The sequence below is a fragment of the Doryrhamphus excisus genome, linkage group LG21 (assembly GCF_037039965.1).
Source record: "Doryrhamphus excisus strain RoL-2023G ecotype Guam linkage group LG21, RoL_Dexc_Guam_v1.1, whole genome shotgun sequence".
Lineage (NCBI taxonomy): Eukaryota > Metazoa > Chordata > Actinopteri > Syngnathiformes > Syngnathidae > Doryrhamphus > Doryrhamphus excisus.
This window is the reverse complement of record NC_136377.1, coordinates 13620909-13636821: the sequence shown is the minus strand read 5'-3', so window position 1 is coordinate 13636821 and position 15913 is coordinate 13620909. Positions and strand designations below refer to the sequence as shown.

Genomic DNA, 15913 nt, shown 5'->3' with positions numbered 1-15913 from the left:
CTGAAATCAAACCGCCGACCACCTTAACCACCTCAAAACAGATAAAAGTACTTGTAAGTCATACTTTTTGTTTTTTTTAAGAGATATTTTGTTTGGTGTGTCAATTTCTCATACAGCACTCTGGTTTGCTCCTGTACCCTAAGGCATTTTGCCACCACTTGTCCAGTCTTGTTCAGTCCATTTCTGTGCCTAGTTTCACCCTTTAGATACTTCCCCCCGCAGTTGGAACCCTAAGTGTTTTGTGACTTTACAGATGCAATTATATATACAGTATGTTGAACAGTTTTGGTCCCAGTATTGACCCTTGGGGTACACCACGCGATGTGTTTAAGCTTGCAGGTGTATATTCTCTTAGTTTCACATATTGATTCCTGTTTGCCAAGTAGTTTTTACCCAGTTGAAAACTACCCCCCGATTCCTTACCTTTCTAGTTTAATTAAGATATTGCGATTTATTGTATCAAATGCCTTTGTTAAATCCATAAAGACTGTGACTGTGCATTCTGCGGTCTATAGCACTATAGTAAACCATTCATTGTGCCATTCATACACAAGGATGACAACACTGGATATGTAGGATGATTACTTATCTGTTTTTCAGTGCTCATGTGAAACTTTATCAAAACCTCATTAAAAATGTGACCATGCAAGATTTTGACATGTGTTTACTGTAAAATTAATACATATTTGAAGTTTATGTTGTGCAGGAGTAGAGGGTACATGACCGAAATGTGTGAAGGAGTACGTGACTGTAAAAAGTTTGTGAGCCACTCATCTAACGTGAAGTCTTATCAGTATAACATTATTGACGCCTGGTGACCAGGCATTCTCTTTGTCTTTCAATATATTTTGACCAATAATAGGCCTTAGTCAACCACAAAACAGCCATCAGTTAGTAATGAATGAATAAAAAAGCAATAGAGCGAGGGAGTGATCTTTCATTACCAACATTACTGAATTGGGATTTTATTTGTGACTTTATTAAGACTAACCGGTCTTGCTAGTTGTTACTTAACTATTGCTCATGATGTTTATAATAGCTATAGCACTTTTGTGCTATATCTATTATAAATGTATTATATAGTATAATATATTCATAAAACAATCTATATAATAGATAGTAAATATTATATATTTAATATCTGTGCTCTTACTAAATTGCATATTGCAGTATACGTATGCCTTATTTTGCACACATAGTGTTTATTTGTGAAATGCATTCAATGGCATCATGTGTTCATTCATTACATGAGATGTCACCTGACATTAGTTTGAGGGAAGAGCTGCTGCATACACTGCCAGTGAAAAGTTTGGACACCCTTTCTCAGTAACATAGCAAGAGGAAGTGTGTCCAATCTTTTGACTGGTAGTGTATCTGTAGTCCTGCAAATTGCAGGACAATGCGAAGGCAACATTTGTGCAAGGGTGGCATAAGAAATCCATATTGAAGATCTCCAATGGTAAGTCTTTATATTCCAAATATGGTATGTGATCCGAGAGGTTTTTGCTCTGTCATGGTAGTTGCATCACTGCAGAGTTGAGCTTCCCAATGTTTCACCAACTGCAGTTTCTGCTTGACACAACTCGTCGTCACTTGCAGTCGTGTGTGTCTGCGCTTTACAAATCCGACTTCCAGACTATCACAGGAAGTCGATGACTACAACCTTTTTGTTATTGTTGTCGTCTGCTTCCCGTCGGCTGCTCTTCCTCTCTCCTCATCTATTAGACTTTGTTGACCATGTCGAAGCATGCATGTGTTGGACAGGAACATGTTTTTGCAAGTCTCAGCACTTAGTGAGTGTTAACGGTGTTAGCTCACATTTCACTGCAGTCTTTAAACCTTCCTTATTCATCTTCCTGGGATTCAAAGAAAAATTAAGTTTGGGGGAATTTTGCCCATCACCCACAATCCTTATGTGAGATATGGACACGTCTTTCTCTTTTCTGTGCATTTTAAAGATATAAAAAGAGCTAAAAAGACACAGCTATGATTGCATGTAATGTGAAACGTGTATTTTGTCTGTAAAGACCCCTGAAAAAAAACTCCAAAAGCACCACCAACACTCCATGTGACGTACATAAGAACCAAGCTACAGCAGCATTGTTGCTGTGTTTTTGTTTTTGAAATTGGAAAACTTCATGCTATGTGCAGGCGTTCGTTTCTGCATTGCTGTGTGAAATCATTGCACCCAGGAAGGAAGTTCTGGTAATGCTCAAAAGGCCCAAAATACAGCAAAATACCTGTAAATATTACATGTTATCATGAATGTACCTGCTACTGCATGTATATAAAACCATACAACCCTGTTGGAGGTTTTTGGAGGATGATGACAACAAATCAGATGTGCTCCTCTTTGAACTGACATTATATTCATCATCATCATCATCATCCCCATTACCTCCTGGGACTCCTTCAGCACACATCATTCATCAGTCTACCTGTGCTCCCCCACTCCATCCTCCAACAGCCTCTCATCATCCAGTCAACACCATCAGCCCCCCCCCAACCCAGCATCTATCTCTCCCACCGCAATCAGTCTACCTCTTGGCTAAAACCCTCTTATCCCTCGTTCTCGCCCACTCAGCCTCCCTTTTATTTGGTCCAGCCTTCAGAGGATGCCGAGCAGAACAGGAAGCATTGCCTACCAATTTGCTGACATTCACACCTGTCTGGGGGGGGGTGAATTTAGCCGGATTTGGGAAGGGAAAATTTGCTTTCCGAAGAGGAAGACATTTCAGATCTCCTTGTATTGTTTCATAAAGTGGAATACAGACTTTTTAAAGAAGAGACAACGTCAAAGGTTTTTTTTTCTGCAACTGCATACCAGGAAATAAAAAAAGTTGTCTTCATTATCAATTATTATTAGCAGCGCCACCCTCGGCCATATTGGGGCTGTAAGCAAAACAAACACTACCAAGAATTCTGGGGCCAATGAAAATTGTGGACCCTCTGCAGATGATTTTTACACCACCGGAACTGACAGGTGAGCAGATGAATTCTGCCATTTTATTCTCTTTTCCACTCCCTGCTGTTAATCATTTATAAGCATGGTGTCAGATTACACGTCTCTTTTTTCTCCTTCCTCGGACTGCCCTGTCTCATGCCAGCGATGCTCATCTTTTTTGGCAGAGAATGTGCCACCTTGCGCAAAACGGGGGCCCTACACACAGCACGTGTTCTCCGTAAAACAAGGCTTGTATCGCGCATGTGATTCATCAAAGAGCGACTAAAGCAAATGGTAATGTGCGACTTTCACCGCCAACATTCCATAGCTAACCCCTAAAAGGATATTAGCCGTTATTTCCTCGTGATACGTTTGGATCTCATTCAACAGCATCTTAAAGGAGATGGAACCTTCTATTATCAATGAAGGTTAATACTCTATCTTTCAGGTTCAGTGTTTAGTTTTGCTGATCCATGAGGTGGTGAAGCAACGTAAGCGACATGCCTTCATTCACTCACTGGAGGACTTGTGCCTGAAGGATTTTCTTTAAATTATGGTAATCCCTGACGGCACTGTAGCACAGACAGCAGTCGGCCGTGCTAAGGAGCGTGCGGCGTAAGCTCCTTGCTCGATGGAGGAGCGTATTTAATGAGGTTAGTGCCACTTGAGGAGCAAAGTGGAGAGAATTGGCTGTTAGCGAATCCCGCCGCGCCGCTTATCTGCTCGCCGGATCCTCAGATGCCACACAGACACGCTGACCCGGAATCACAAAACCTTTATGCATCGTTTTGTAGGACGATGCTTCACACTACGCCTCGTGTATTTAACCCTTTCCCGACTTTTTCCTTCTCTGTTCTAGAACACTAGAATGGCTGTCAGAACAAAGCCCCCCCACCCCCAGCGATGAACAATCAATGTTAACATTGTGTTGTTCACATTCCACACATTGACCTCCATCAAACAATTTGGATCATAAATACCCATGGATGCTTCATTAAATGGTGAAAAATGCCTTCATTTACAACGTAAACATCGGCATTAAAATGATTAGCATCTTTTTATTTGGATGTGTACTCCCCTGCCCCTCCCCAAAGTTAAATGTCATTCTGTAATAACGCAATATTTATATTAGCCTGCTGAAAAAACCCTGACACTCCGACCTGAGCGCTTGTTGTGAAGTTGCTACCACATGTTGCTGTTAGTATGTGCGTGTTAGTGCTACTGGACCGCTGGAGCAACTTCTTGGCCCAGACACAGTTGGCATGAAATGGCCCTCTTTGGCCGCTAGCTCCCTTTTGCATCTTTAACACCACGTGACACAACAGTGGTGGCGGCCTGTATCAAAATGGCGTGCCACTGCAACAAAACGATGCCATCGGGATTTAGGATGTGCTGTCATGGCGCACATATTTCCAGTGAGATTGGCTTGGCTCGTTGACAGGAATTGGCAGTCATCATGCATCTCAACCTCTTTGACAGTAATCCCAAATCCAGCCTCTTCTTCTTTTCTGCTTTCCTCTGCAAGAGATGACAAAATGAGGAGAGCACATGAAAAACAATCCAGCGTCCTCGCACTTTGTTGTGCCGCTCATTGATGTGCTAGCCTCCTCTACAAACAGGAATTAAGGTTTGTCTCTCAGCAATTGAAATACTCCAATGTTTGATATAAGCAGCAGGCAGCAGCGTACACTAGATGTTAGCGTGTGGAGGCTGGGGAAGGCTTCTAACGTCTTGTCAGATCCCGAAAGGATGAATAAGAAGCTAATCTCCCTCTTTCAGGGAACCCAACCAGTGATGTCTGAGACAGCCTGGTCTCTGAGGGACTGGGGAAGTGGAGATGGATGTTTCTATTTGACGTAGATATTCCTGCTATGCTGCTTAATAACTATTCACACACCGTTCCCCATCATTATTACTTGTCTGGCCAAAGAGAGTCTTCATCATTCATGCATGTCTCATCTTGTGTTTGTATAACGTTACAGATTCCAGTGTTTGGTAGTACACTCCTCCCTCTAGGAATTCCTGCTAAGTGTCAATCTCAGCCACTCTCTGTAAGAGGGGAGGGGTTAACTATTTAAGGAATGTCAAAGGTGCACAGGAACAGGCCCCTGGGGCAGGGCAAGGCCAGGAACAACCTCACGGCTTTTTAGGCTTTACGGGGGCAAATGGGGTGCACATGGAGGTCAGGGAGATCAGTCACGCTGCCAGCATCTCGTCTTACAACACCTCGGCCACTTGTGCAGATTCTTTAACCTTTTATGCTGCTGCCTGAAAGGTTAAAGACCAGCATTGCTACTTACCAGCTTCAAGACCGTTGGTGCACTTAGGATTCAGGTCCAGCCCAGCATCTCGCGCCGCTACTTTGCTGGTGCAGGATCAGCCTCTGGGCACTGTGATCATGAGCTTGCATGACTATTTACAAGGTTCAGGATAGTGCTACATCTAAGGTGCTTCTATTTACCAAGGTAGGGACCTACTGTTAGAACTGGTACTAACAGGGGCAGCATCAGCTGCTACATACCACTGCTACTACTTACGTACCAGGTCAGGGTTCCCAGCCTCCAACACAATTAGCACCATGATCTGAACAGGTTCCAAATGCTCCTACTTTCTTGGCTCAGACCAGGCAGACAGTGCCGAGTTCCAGACTTAACCTAGTTAGCAGACTCCCTATTAGCTGCTACCGGGTTCAGGACAAGTTGCCGGTGCCACTACTCAGCACAGGCTGCTTGCACGACTTCTTATCAGGATCCTCTGTTAACCAAGTGAGTGCAGGACCGGTTACTGGAACTCCTACCTGAAACAACCGTTTAGTGAAACAAGCAAGATATAAATGATCATTATTCACAGATGGTACAAGTTGTTTTTCCAGGAGGCGACACTTAGTCATGTGCACCGTGCTGCTGCTGATTTACGGCCGTGGGTGGAGTGCAAACTGTAGTTATACAAGAATGATTCACTTTGGGAACACTTCTTCTTTTTGAAAGAGAACGTTGTTGTTGTCAGTGAACACCATCAAGCACTTACATGAAAGATGTTCCACATAATCTCAGCACTTCGCGAGGATGCAGACTTCATGTTGACTCTGCTGGCAGACTGAACCGTGTGTGTTTGTGTATGTGCGTGTGTGCGTGGGCGGGTCGTTCAGACAGGTGCACGGGTGGGGAGTCGAGGTAGGTTTAGGAGGGTGTCTGCTCTGACAGGACTTTGGTGTTATTCCAAGATTGTGTGTTGGGAGAATCATTTCTCGTGGGAGCGTTGTGCATGTGTGTGTTTTATCTGCCATGAGCTTTCAGATGCAGTGAGAATTCTAAACAATGAAACCCCTGATGGTGCAAATAAACCAAGAAAGGACTTATGTAACCATGTTTGTTTTTAACCATGTTACCATCATTTACCATCAATTCACAATTGTACATTTTTTCCACAAAGAGCCACACAAAGGAAAAAAATGGAAGAATGCGGGGGCCACTTTGGTCACTTTGATATTCTTCACCTTTTACCTGTTTGTTTCCGGCGAGCAGATAAGCATTAGGCTTCATTGTAAAATATTATTTTAAAAAGTCGATTCCATTAGCGTCCAGTCATGGAAGCATCACTGATTACGGTAAACCTGTACCCTAAGTAGAATCCTTTCTGCTAAAACATTTATTTCAAAACACTGTTAATTTAGCAGAACAGACCCAGCATGAATAACTGCATATCCCCTTTTTGTCTTGAATGCTTCAATTAAGCTTAGAGCAAGGCAGTGGAAGCACATGTCTGCTTATCCACTTAAAGCCCAGCAACAATAATCTAACCCCCCCCCCACAAACCACCCCCCACCCCAGCATCCTCGTCTGCTTGCATCTCTCACATCTATTCATAGCTCAGAATCCCCCCTCCCAAATGTGTAGCTGCCTCCTGTGTTTTGCCTTCAGCCTCACATCACCTCCCAGACCAAGCCCCCCCCACCCCAACCCCGCCCCCTTTGCTGCAGGGCAGGTAAGAGGAAGGGAGGGGAAAAAAAGAATAAACATTGTCGACTGAGTGCTCCTGCAGGAAAAGCAACATTTTATGCACTCGCTGTGTTGCATTTTTTACACTTCCTGCACTCTTACACACACACACACACACACACACACACACACTGACTAGATGTATACAGGTGGAAGATGACGTTAGACTGGATGTGATATGTAAATATGATGGAAATATAAGTCACCCTCAGGAGCCATGTTTGGTACTTTCATTTCTTCTTTCATTTCATTCACTTTTTTAAATGAACGAGGAGTTATTCTTCCGAGTGTTCCCATTTATATGTAATGTAGATGAAAATACACACCACTACTAATTTCTACAGCTTACATAGCATTAAAGCCATTTGGGATGGCTTTACTAAACCCCACAAAAATATGCTTATGCAATGGAAACATTACATTCAGGAATTACAGTACACAGCCTGGGATTTTCAGTGTTCAGTTTCATTTGCTGAGTCTCAGCTAAAATGAAAGGAAAGGTATACAAAACTGTGGTGAGACCAGCCATGTTGTTTGGTCTAGAGACAGTGCCACAGAGGAAAAGACAGGAAGCAGAACTGGAGGTAGCAGAGTTGTGGAAGCTGAGGTTCTCATTGGGAGTGACCAGGATGGATAGGATCAGGAACGAGTACACCAGAGGGACATTCCATGTTAGAGGCCTTGGAGATAAAGTCCTTTAGGCCAGACTGAGATGGTTGGGACATGTCCAGAGGAGAGATAGTAAATGTATTGGTAGAAGGATGCTGCCAGGTAGGAGGCGTAGAGGAACACCAAAGAGGAGGTTTATGGATGTAGTGAAGGAGGACATGAGGGGAGTTGGTGTGAGAGAGACAGAAGAGGAAGACAGGGTTGAATGGAGGAGATTGATTTGCTGTGGCGACCCCTGAAGGGAAAAGCCAAAGAGAAAGAAGAAGTTTAATTTGCTTCCAAATGTGCAATCTCAATCAGATCCAAATTTTAAATCAACATTCTTATTTGCTTATTAATTTTATTGAAAAAAATTAATATTAATAAAGAAAAAAAGAGTACAAAAAACCTGCATGGAGAAAACAACAAAAACTCAGGTCAGAGTCCCACTCATTAAAAAAATAGTATTTTATTATATTGTAGTTAGTGTGCAGATTCTGACCAAAATTGAATGTGACCTTTTTTTAAGATCCAATCATTTATTACAAATTGTAGAGAGGAAGTTGCATAATTACAAAGATGAAAACATGACACATGTCCTTTATTTACCTTTAAAGATTGACCATTTCCAAACTACTGCTTAATGTGACACAATAAGGCTTCGTGACACAGCTCTGATGTCATGTTGTACCTCACTTGATGAGTAAAATGAGTAAAAAGAACAAAAAGTAAGGAAGAACCCCAGTATAGAGTTATCTGGAATATCTGTAATAACTGTAGGGTGATGATTCAAAGTGCCAAGATGGCAGCCAGCTCCTCCCTTTATGCAACAACGGTTTGGATCCTCCTTTTATTGTTTCATCATACGCATCATGTAACATCATAGTCGCTTTTATCCTTTCATTCTGTTGCTAGGAGTTTGTGAGTCTGTGTTTGCTGGGCTGCATTGCCTTCGCGTGTGTGCACAAGCCCAAGTGGTTTGTGGTTAGCCGAGAGTTTCAGGGTGTAGTTCAAAGAAATGTGGCTTGGGACTTTGCGGAGCGCATGCATGCTTGTTTCGGCGCTGTCCTTACTTGTTGTGTTAGCTTAGCTCACTTTTGTTGACAGCCTCTTGCTTTCTGTGTGACGACAGGTCACATCAGGCTTTGCGCGGGTCGAGTGGAGCCACCGTGCGATGCCCTGCAGAGGATGGGGTGTTGGGCCCAAGATGGCGTCGCACTGAGGCCAACATGCTTGTGAGGCAGCAACTTTGACAACAGGTAATCATGCTGCAAAATCAAATACTTAGAAATTCATGGAGCCTCTGAGGTTGAAAATAGTCTTTGATGTTGAACAAATAGAGAATAAATAAAAATAATCTGTAACTGTGGCCCCCATGTAGGCTTTAATGAGTGTACTGTGGCCCCCGTGTAGGCTTTAATGAGTGTACTGTGGCCCCCATGTAGGCTTTAATGAGTGTACTGTGGCCCCCGTGTAGGCTTTAATGGCCATGTTTTAAGTCAACATTCTTTACTGTTAATATTCAAAGTCATTGTTAAAGCCATATTGTCACTTTGCCGTGAATCTGTCCTTGAAAACATGGCCTTTGATGTGCAGTTGAATCATGGGAAACGTGGAGAGTCAAAATGGAGAGAGCGGCTTCATCTGCAACTCAACAGGACACCTGTCCCGTAAACACACCTCCCGCTCCCTCCGTCTCTCCGGCAAGCAGCCAATCACACGCCGCACCCGGCTGTCCACGTCAGCCAAGCAGCAGCATCGCAACTCGGAAGCGTCCACGCGTTCCTCTAGCACTCCCAGCATCCCCCAGTCGCTGGCCGAGAGCGGCCTGGAGCCGTTCGATGCCACTGATGGACTGGCGGACTTTGGCGTCAACCCCCACTGGACGCAGCGCGTCGCCATGACAATGAGGCCCGAGTCCTTCCAGCAGGATGACGATACCTTGGCCACGCCCACCCCTGAGACGTCTGAGGCGGACACCCTGGCCCACGACGGCGGCGAGGACTCCGCGGGGGAGGGGGAGTCAGGCGAGACGGCGTTCCTCCAGCAGACCAGTGACAGCTCCAGTTTTATGAAGAAGCGCTCAAAGTCCGCCGACATGTGGCGGGATGACAGTCTGGAGTTTTCTTTGTCGGATCTCAGCCAGGGTCACCTGACCAGCACTGAGGAGATGATGGATGGCGGTGAGGAGGAAGAGGAGGAAGAGGAGGAAGAGCACTTCAAACGGCCCAGAGGCTCTGCAGGTACAATCTATATGAGGACTTTCATTCATATTCAGTATATCCAATCCAATACACTTTATTTATACAACATATTTTATAAACAGTTTCTAAAGTGCTGCACACTTGATTACATGTATTTTAATCAAAAAGATCAAATAACAAAGACATTTAAGACAGTAAATCATTATTATATTTGGATGAGGTCCAGGTTAGTTTGTATCGATGCAACCTTGTCATTGAAAAATTTCACACATGATTTTCCAGTGTAGTGGATAAACTGGGATTTAAAACAGAATCAATGGTTTTAAAAAGAACACATGGGTTGTTAATATTGTCCAATGTCAACTCTGAGAGGTATTTTGTTTTCCCAATCTTTACAACATTCTGATAATGCCTCCAACTGGCTTTGAGGGTTTGGTAGGAGACCAGTAGACCGTCTTCGTCACACTTCCTGTTTAGCTTTGGGGTAGTATAACATATAAACACTCGATGACGACACAACTGAACACAAAATGCTGTTTTTAAATGAGAGAAAATAAATCCAGAGCTCCATGGCCCCGTGTGAAAAAGCTAATAACTGGTTGGGCCACCCTTAGCAGCAACAACTGCAGTCAATCGTTTGTGATCAGTCTCTTAATTTTGGCCCAGCATGAAGCCTTTTTAAGGTCATGCCACAGCATCTCAATAGGATTCAGGTCAGGGCTTTGACTAGGCCACTCCAAAGTCTTCATTTGGTTTTTCTTCAGCCATTCAGAGGTGGACTTGCTGGTGTGTTTTGGATCATTGTCCTGCTGCAGAACCCAAGTTGGTTTCAGCTTCAGGTCACCAAAAAAATGGCCGGGTATCTGGGAATGCATGGCTCCATTTATTATAGCAAGTCTTCCGGGTCCTGAAAGCAGCTGCTCCAGACCATCACACTACCACCACCATATTTTGCTGTTGGTATGATGTTCTTTATCTGAAATTTGTCATAATGGGACACATACCTTTAATAAAGTACATTTTTTGTCAGACCAGAGTATTTACCCAAAGGTCTTGGGGATCATCGAGATGTTTTCTGGCAAAATTGAGACGAGTTCCTTTTGTTCAGCAGTGGTTTTGGTCTTAGAACTCAATCACTTTACAAGCCTGTGTAGGTGTTGGATTTTGTTTTCTCTCTTAATAAAAGGTTTCATTTAAAAAGTGCATTTTTGTGTTTAGTTGTGTTGTCATTGTCTAATATTTAAACTTATTACATGATCTGAATCACTTTTTCACACCACTGCATTTGTGTGGGTCAAGGTGCAGCAGAGAGGGCCTCGTCTCTGGACCACCTGTGCAGTCATCAGAGTCCAGGCCTCAGGGGCCAAAGGGTCCGTCCTGACAAAGCGCACAGAGATGTCCAGCACGACAGGGACGCAGAGGCGGTGCTGATGTCCCCTGGTGAGGACGACAGCAGTGCCTACGGAGCCTTCACACTCCCCTGCCGACGCTCGCACTGCCTCTCCGAGGGCCTGGCCGGGGTCAGAGGCGTTGCACCTGGGCCATGTCCCGTTTTTCAGGGACGCCGTGCACAAACCACTCAGGTGAGGAGTTGCAAACAATGAACATGTGAAAAATATGACATAATTGTCATGATGTAGCCATTAGGCAAGGACATCGTTCTATCAAAGCGTTAGGACGCCAACAGAAAGTGGAACTACAATGACGTTTCCAACGCTGGCCTGATATTAATCACTTTACAATAATACAATTCAAATATTGGTCTCACTTTTAATGCAGTATAAGATGACTGACTTAAAGTCACATGGATGCATCAGCATAAATCTAATGTTAATGTTAATGCAAAAGCAGCTTGTGTAATATTCCCTAGTGGAACTCTACAAAAGTCCACAACAAAACATGCTCTCCAGGCCCCCCCTTCAACTTCTTCCCAGAGCCCCCAAGCTGCACCCTAAGTGCTCATCACAAATTCACCCGGCCCGGCTGAAGGGGGAGTGGAGGGATGGGGGATGTATGGGTCTAGGATATAAATAGACGCAGCAAAACAAGGAGGAAAAGAACAGTCTCAGTTTGGAAAGAACTGACTTAGAAAAGGACAGTGTACCTCGAGTGGAAAAACGGAAACACATTAAAAACACACATGCAGTACATAGTACAGCCCAGTGTGGCCTAAATGCTCACATTGTCTTGCACCAAAAAGCTGCTCCCACATGCTGAGAACCATATGATCATTTCCCTTCAACATGACAGGATATCTCCACTGTCCTGGGAGAGGGAAGCGAGTACGGCGACAGCGGTATCGACGGCGTGGCCGCCGAGACGGACACGGACGGTGAGCCATTATCTCGCCGATGCAAGGCCATGTCGGCGTCCTTCGCCGTATACTCGGCCACAGAGAGCGTGGTCTTCAACGGCAGCGACAGCGGTAGCAGCAGCGCCGGCGGGGCGGAGGCACGCGGGGGCGTCTACGAGAACTTCCGAAAGGAACTGGACAATCAAGTCTGGGTCAGTCAAGCTACTCGCTGCAGTGACCAATGAAAATCCAACATAAATTGTTCCACAACACTTGTCTACCATCTGATTTCTTACCATTTAAAATCTTTCCGAGGCTTTTCTACCCGTAAATTTGTTCCCATTTCATGGTTCCTTCCCATTTAAAATATTATGACTGACCATTTTGAATCTTTTCTGCTTTAATTTGTCCCTATTTCAAATGTATCCATGGCTTTTTTATCCTTTTGTTCCCATTTCAACATTCCTTTCTACCCTCTGATTTGATCCTATTTAAAGGGGACCTATTGTGCGTTTTCCACTTCTCTGACCTATAAATGTAGTTAAGTGTTGTATTCTAGTGTTAAACGATGCCAAGGTTTCAGATCACAAGGTTTGCTCATTTGGAAGTTTGGGATGGCTCAAAACGCTCACTTTCACAGGGCATTATAAAACTGTACTTTTGTGATGTCACAGAAGGATGGTCTACCTTATGGGCGTTGCTGTAGGCTATACCCACAACACCTATACCCACAAAATTTCAAAGTGGGGTTCGCAGTAGTCAGGAAGTACTTTGGTAGCGCTTGGGAGTTTGACCAACAAAGAAAATACAGCTGGAATAGGTACAGATTTTGGATGATCTAGAAATTATTCTGTGCTGGCTATTGTGTGTAGCTGCTCTATAGGAGTCCACAACTCAATACAAAGGGTCAAAAATTAAGCCTAATCGGTCGCCTTTACAATGGAGGCTTTCCTACCTTATCATTGGGTCCCATTTCAAACGTTCCAGAGGCTTTTCTTCCTTATATGTTCCTGTTTCAAATGCTTCTGAGGCGTTTCTACCCTTTCATTTGCTTTCAGTCTTGTCTACTCGATTTATTCCGATTTGAAATGTTTCCGAGGCTTGTCTACCTTTTCATTTTTTTCCCATTCTGAGGCTTTTCTACCCTCTGATTTTTCCCCATTTGAAATGTTTGCTGTTGACAATAATGTAAATGAACTGTTTTTCCTCTTGTCAGGCCCGTCAAGGTCGGGACTGCCTGGAGGAGGCGGGCTCGGCAGTGAGCGATGAGCAGAGCAGCAGCACGCTCAGCAGCGCCTATCCCTCCGACTCTGCGACAGGCTGCGCTCACGGCACTGTCAGGAAGGCAGGTGCGCTGGCCGTGAAGAACTTCTTGGTCCACAAGAAGAGCAAGAAGGTGGAACCTGCCACCAGACGCAAGTGGAAACACTACTGGGTGTCTCTGAAAGGTCAAACAGCTTTATTACCTGCAAAGTAATCTACATGATGCTAGCACATGGTCCAGCATGGAATCTGTATTCAGTAATTATTAATAGCAATCCAGTGACAAAGCTGTAATATTCTACACTGCTGGCGACCTTCTCCCCTTACTGTGTGGCCTTTTCATTTTCTGTCCTCTGCCTCATCTCAATTTAATTTCACGCCGGCATCCATATCTAATCCAATCTCATCCTTGTGAAATGCACAAGATGCCGCTAATGCTTCCCGCCTCGTCTACGCAGCTCCTCTCTCCATGAAGATGAATAAATCAGGCTCTAGTGTGTCCCTGTAGAGGACACACGCGACGCTTGTGTAATTAGCCCTTCAACACCATAAATAGCTTTGTACTTTTTCAAGAGAATGTGTGGTCATTTTTGCAGTTTTTCTGTAATCCTGCAAAAAAATACAACTTTAAATGTGAATATCCTTCGGGGTTTGTCAGGCTGCACTCTGTTCCTGTACGAGTCGGATGGACGCTCAGGAATCGACCACAACAGCGTTCCGAAACACGCTCTGTGGGCGGAGAACAGCATCGTACAGGCAGTACCTGAACACCCCAAGAAGGATTTTGTCTTCTGCCTCAGCAACTCTGCAGGAGACGCCTTCCTCTTCCAGGTACACTTACTTAAATACATATATCCATAAATACAGTATTGGTGTATTTCAATATTGGAACAATATTAAAAAAACAGCCTGCACATGTAAAATCACATTATGAATTTGGCATGACATTAGCATGTCAGATTCATTTCCCTCAGGCTGCGTGTGGCAGATCAAGCATCCTGTGTGTGTTTTTGTTTGACGCGTTTAAAGGCCACACTGTCACTGACCATTGTGAAGCATGAAAATGTCTTATTTGTATTCATGGTGTCTGTCGCTAGTGAATGTCACTGGCGACAGACGCAATGAAGATGCGCAATGAAAGAAGCATATTAGGGTGACTAACCTTGTCTCGATTCACGTGTCCTCATCAATGCAACATCACTATTCTCATACAGTTACTACAGAGTTGAAAACAGTGCTAACCTAGCACTAAAAAAGAGACTATTTTGGTTGAATTTGGAGCATTTGGGGGGTGGGTGACCGTTGTAATAACTCAAAAACAAAAGCAGCACAAATGTTCATTTTAACTGCACAACAGCTCAAACAAAGCACTAAAAATGACACTATTGAGTGATGTCAATCAGGTCTTTTCCGGATGTAATTTCCATCAATATTGTAGCTATCTGGTAAATTGTTTTGAATCTGATTTTTTTTTATTAATTTTAAGCCAAATAAAACACTATTTTATTATTTTTCTTATTCATTTTTTCTTTATTTGTATTGTATTTTGGCATATATGCTCCATTTTGTTTTTAAAACAAGTATATATTTAGAATGGGACGCACGGTGGACAAGTGGTTAGAGGAATGACCACACAGTCAGGAGATCTGGAACATCTGGCTTTGAATCTCTGTATGTTCTCCTTGTGCATGTGCAAATGTTCTCTGGGTACTCCGGTTTCCTCCCACATTCCAAAAACATGCATGTTAGGTTCATTGGCGACTCTACATTGCCCGTAGGTATGAATGTATGAATGTGAGAGTGAGTGGTTGCTTATGTGCTCTGCGATTGGCTGGCAATTTATTTGATTTTATTTGCAAACTCTACACTCATTAATAATTTCTGTTTTTTGTTTCTCATCAGACGTCGGGTCAGACAGAACTGGAGAACTGGATCACGGCGATCCACTCTGCGTGCGCAGCCGCCCTGGCCCGCCAGCACCACCGGGAGGACACAGTGCGCCTGCTGCGGACCGAGATCCGTAAGCTGGAGCAGAAGATTGACATGGACGAGAAGATGAAAAAGATGGGGGACATGCAACTGTCCACCGTCACCGACGGTAAAAAGAGGAAGACCATCCTGGAGCAGGTAGGCTATTTGCAGGTTATTCACCTTCCTCCTCTCCCTGTGAAAGAGTGAAAACACCCGAGGCTCTTTACATCATATCCACATGCTTCACACCTCGGCCAGCATTCTTTCTCACTGCACAGAATGTTCCGCTCGCTGGCACTGACATTAACAGCAGAGAACATGCTCACGCTGAAAGTGACATAATAATGCACACACGGAACTTGACACATCCTCTTGTTGCGTGGGAATGAAGGTAGTCAAAGATCAGTGCAGACACAACAAAGTAGGGATGTCAAATGATTATACATCAGTTTTCAAGTAATTATGATTAATCCCATTACCAACTGTGTGTGAAATATACTGATTTTTACTGTATCATTTTTTACTTTATATGATTGTTTTGAATCTTTTTTATTATAATTATGTATTGTGTAAAATAGGAACAACATCAAGT

At 43.8% G+C, this 15913-nt stretch overlaps 1 protein-coding gene across 4 annotated transcripts in view; it reads left to right on the top strand.

The window, feature by feature from the left end:
- The window catches only part of LOC131138896 (rho guanine nucleotide exchange factor TIAM1-like), a 49434-nt gene that overhangs the window by 10449 nt on the left and 23072 nt on the right, over positions 1-15913 (top strand). For 2 of the 4 annotated variants that reach the window (XM_058088248.2, XM_058088247.2), the window contains exons 2-8: positions 8723-8849; positions 9187-9833; positions 11094-11377; positions 12045-12299; positions 13304-13535; positions 14009-14181; positions 15253-15477. In XM_058088248.2, the coding sequence (XP_057944231.2) occupies positions 9194-9833; positions 11094-11377; positions 12045-12299; positions 13304-13535; positions 14009-14181; positions 15253-15477 (1809 nt within the window). In that variant the 5' untranslated portion in view covers positions 8723-8849; positions 9187-9193. Of the gene's footprint in view, positions 1-8406; positions 8426-8495; positions 8850-9186; positions 9834-11093; positions 11378-12044; positions 12300-13303; positions 13536-14008; positions 14182-15252; positions 15478-15913 lie in introns of those variants that run through there. The other 2 variants (XM_058088249.2, XM_058088246.2) reach the window with 2 other exon arrangements.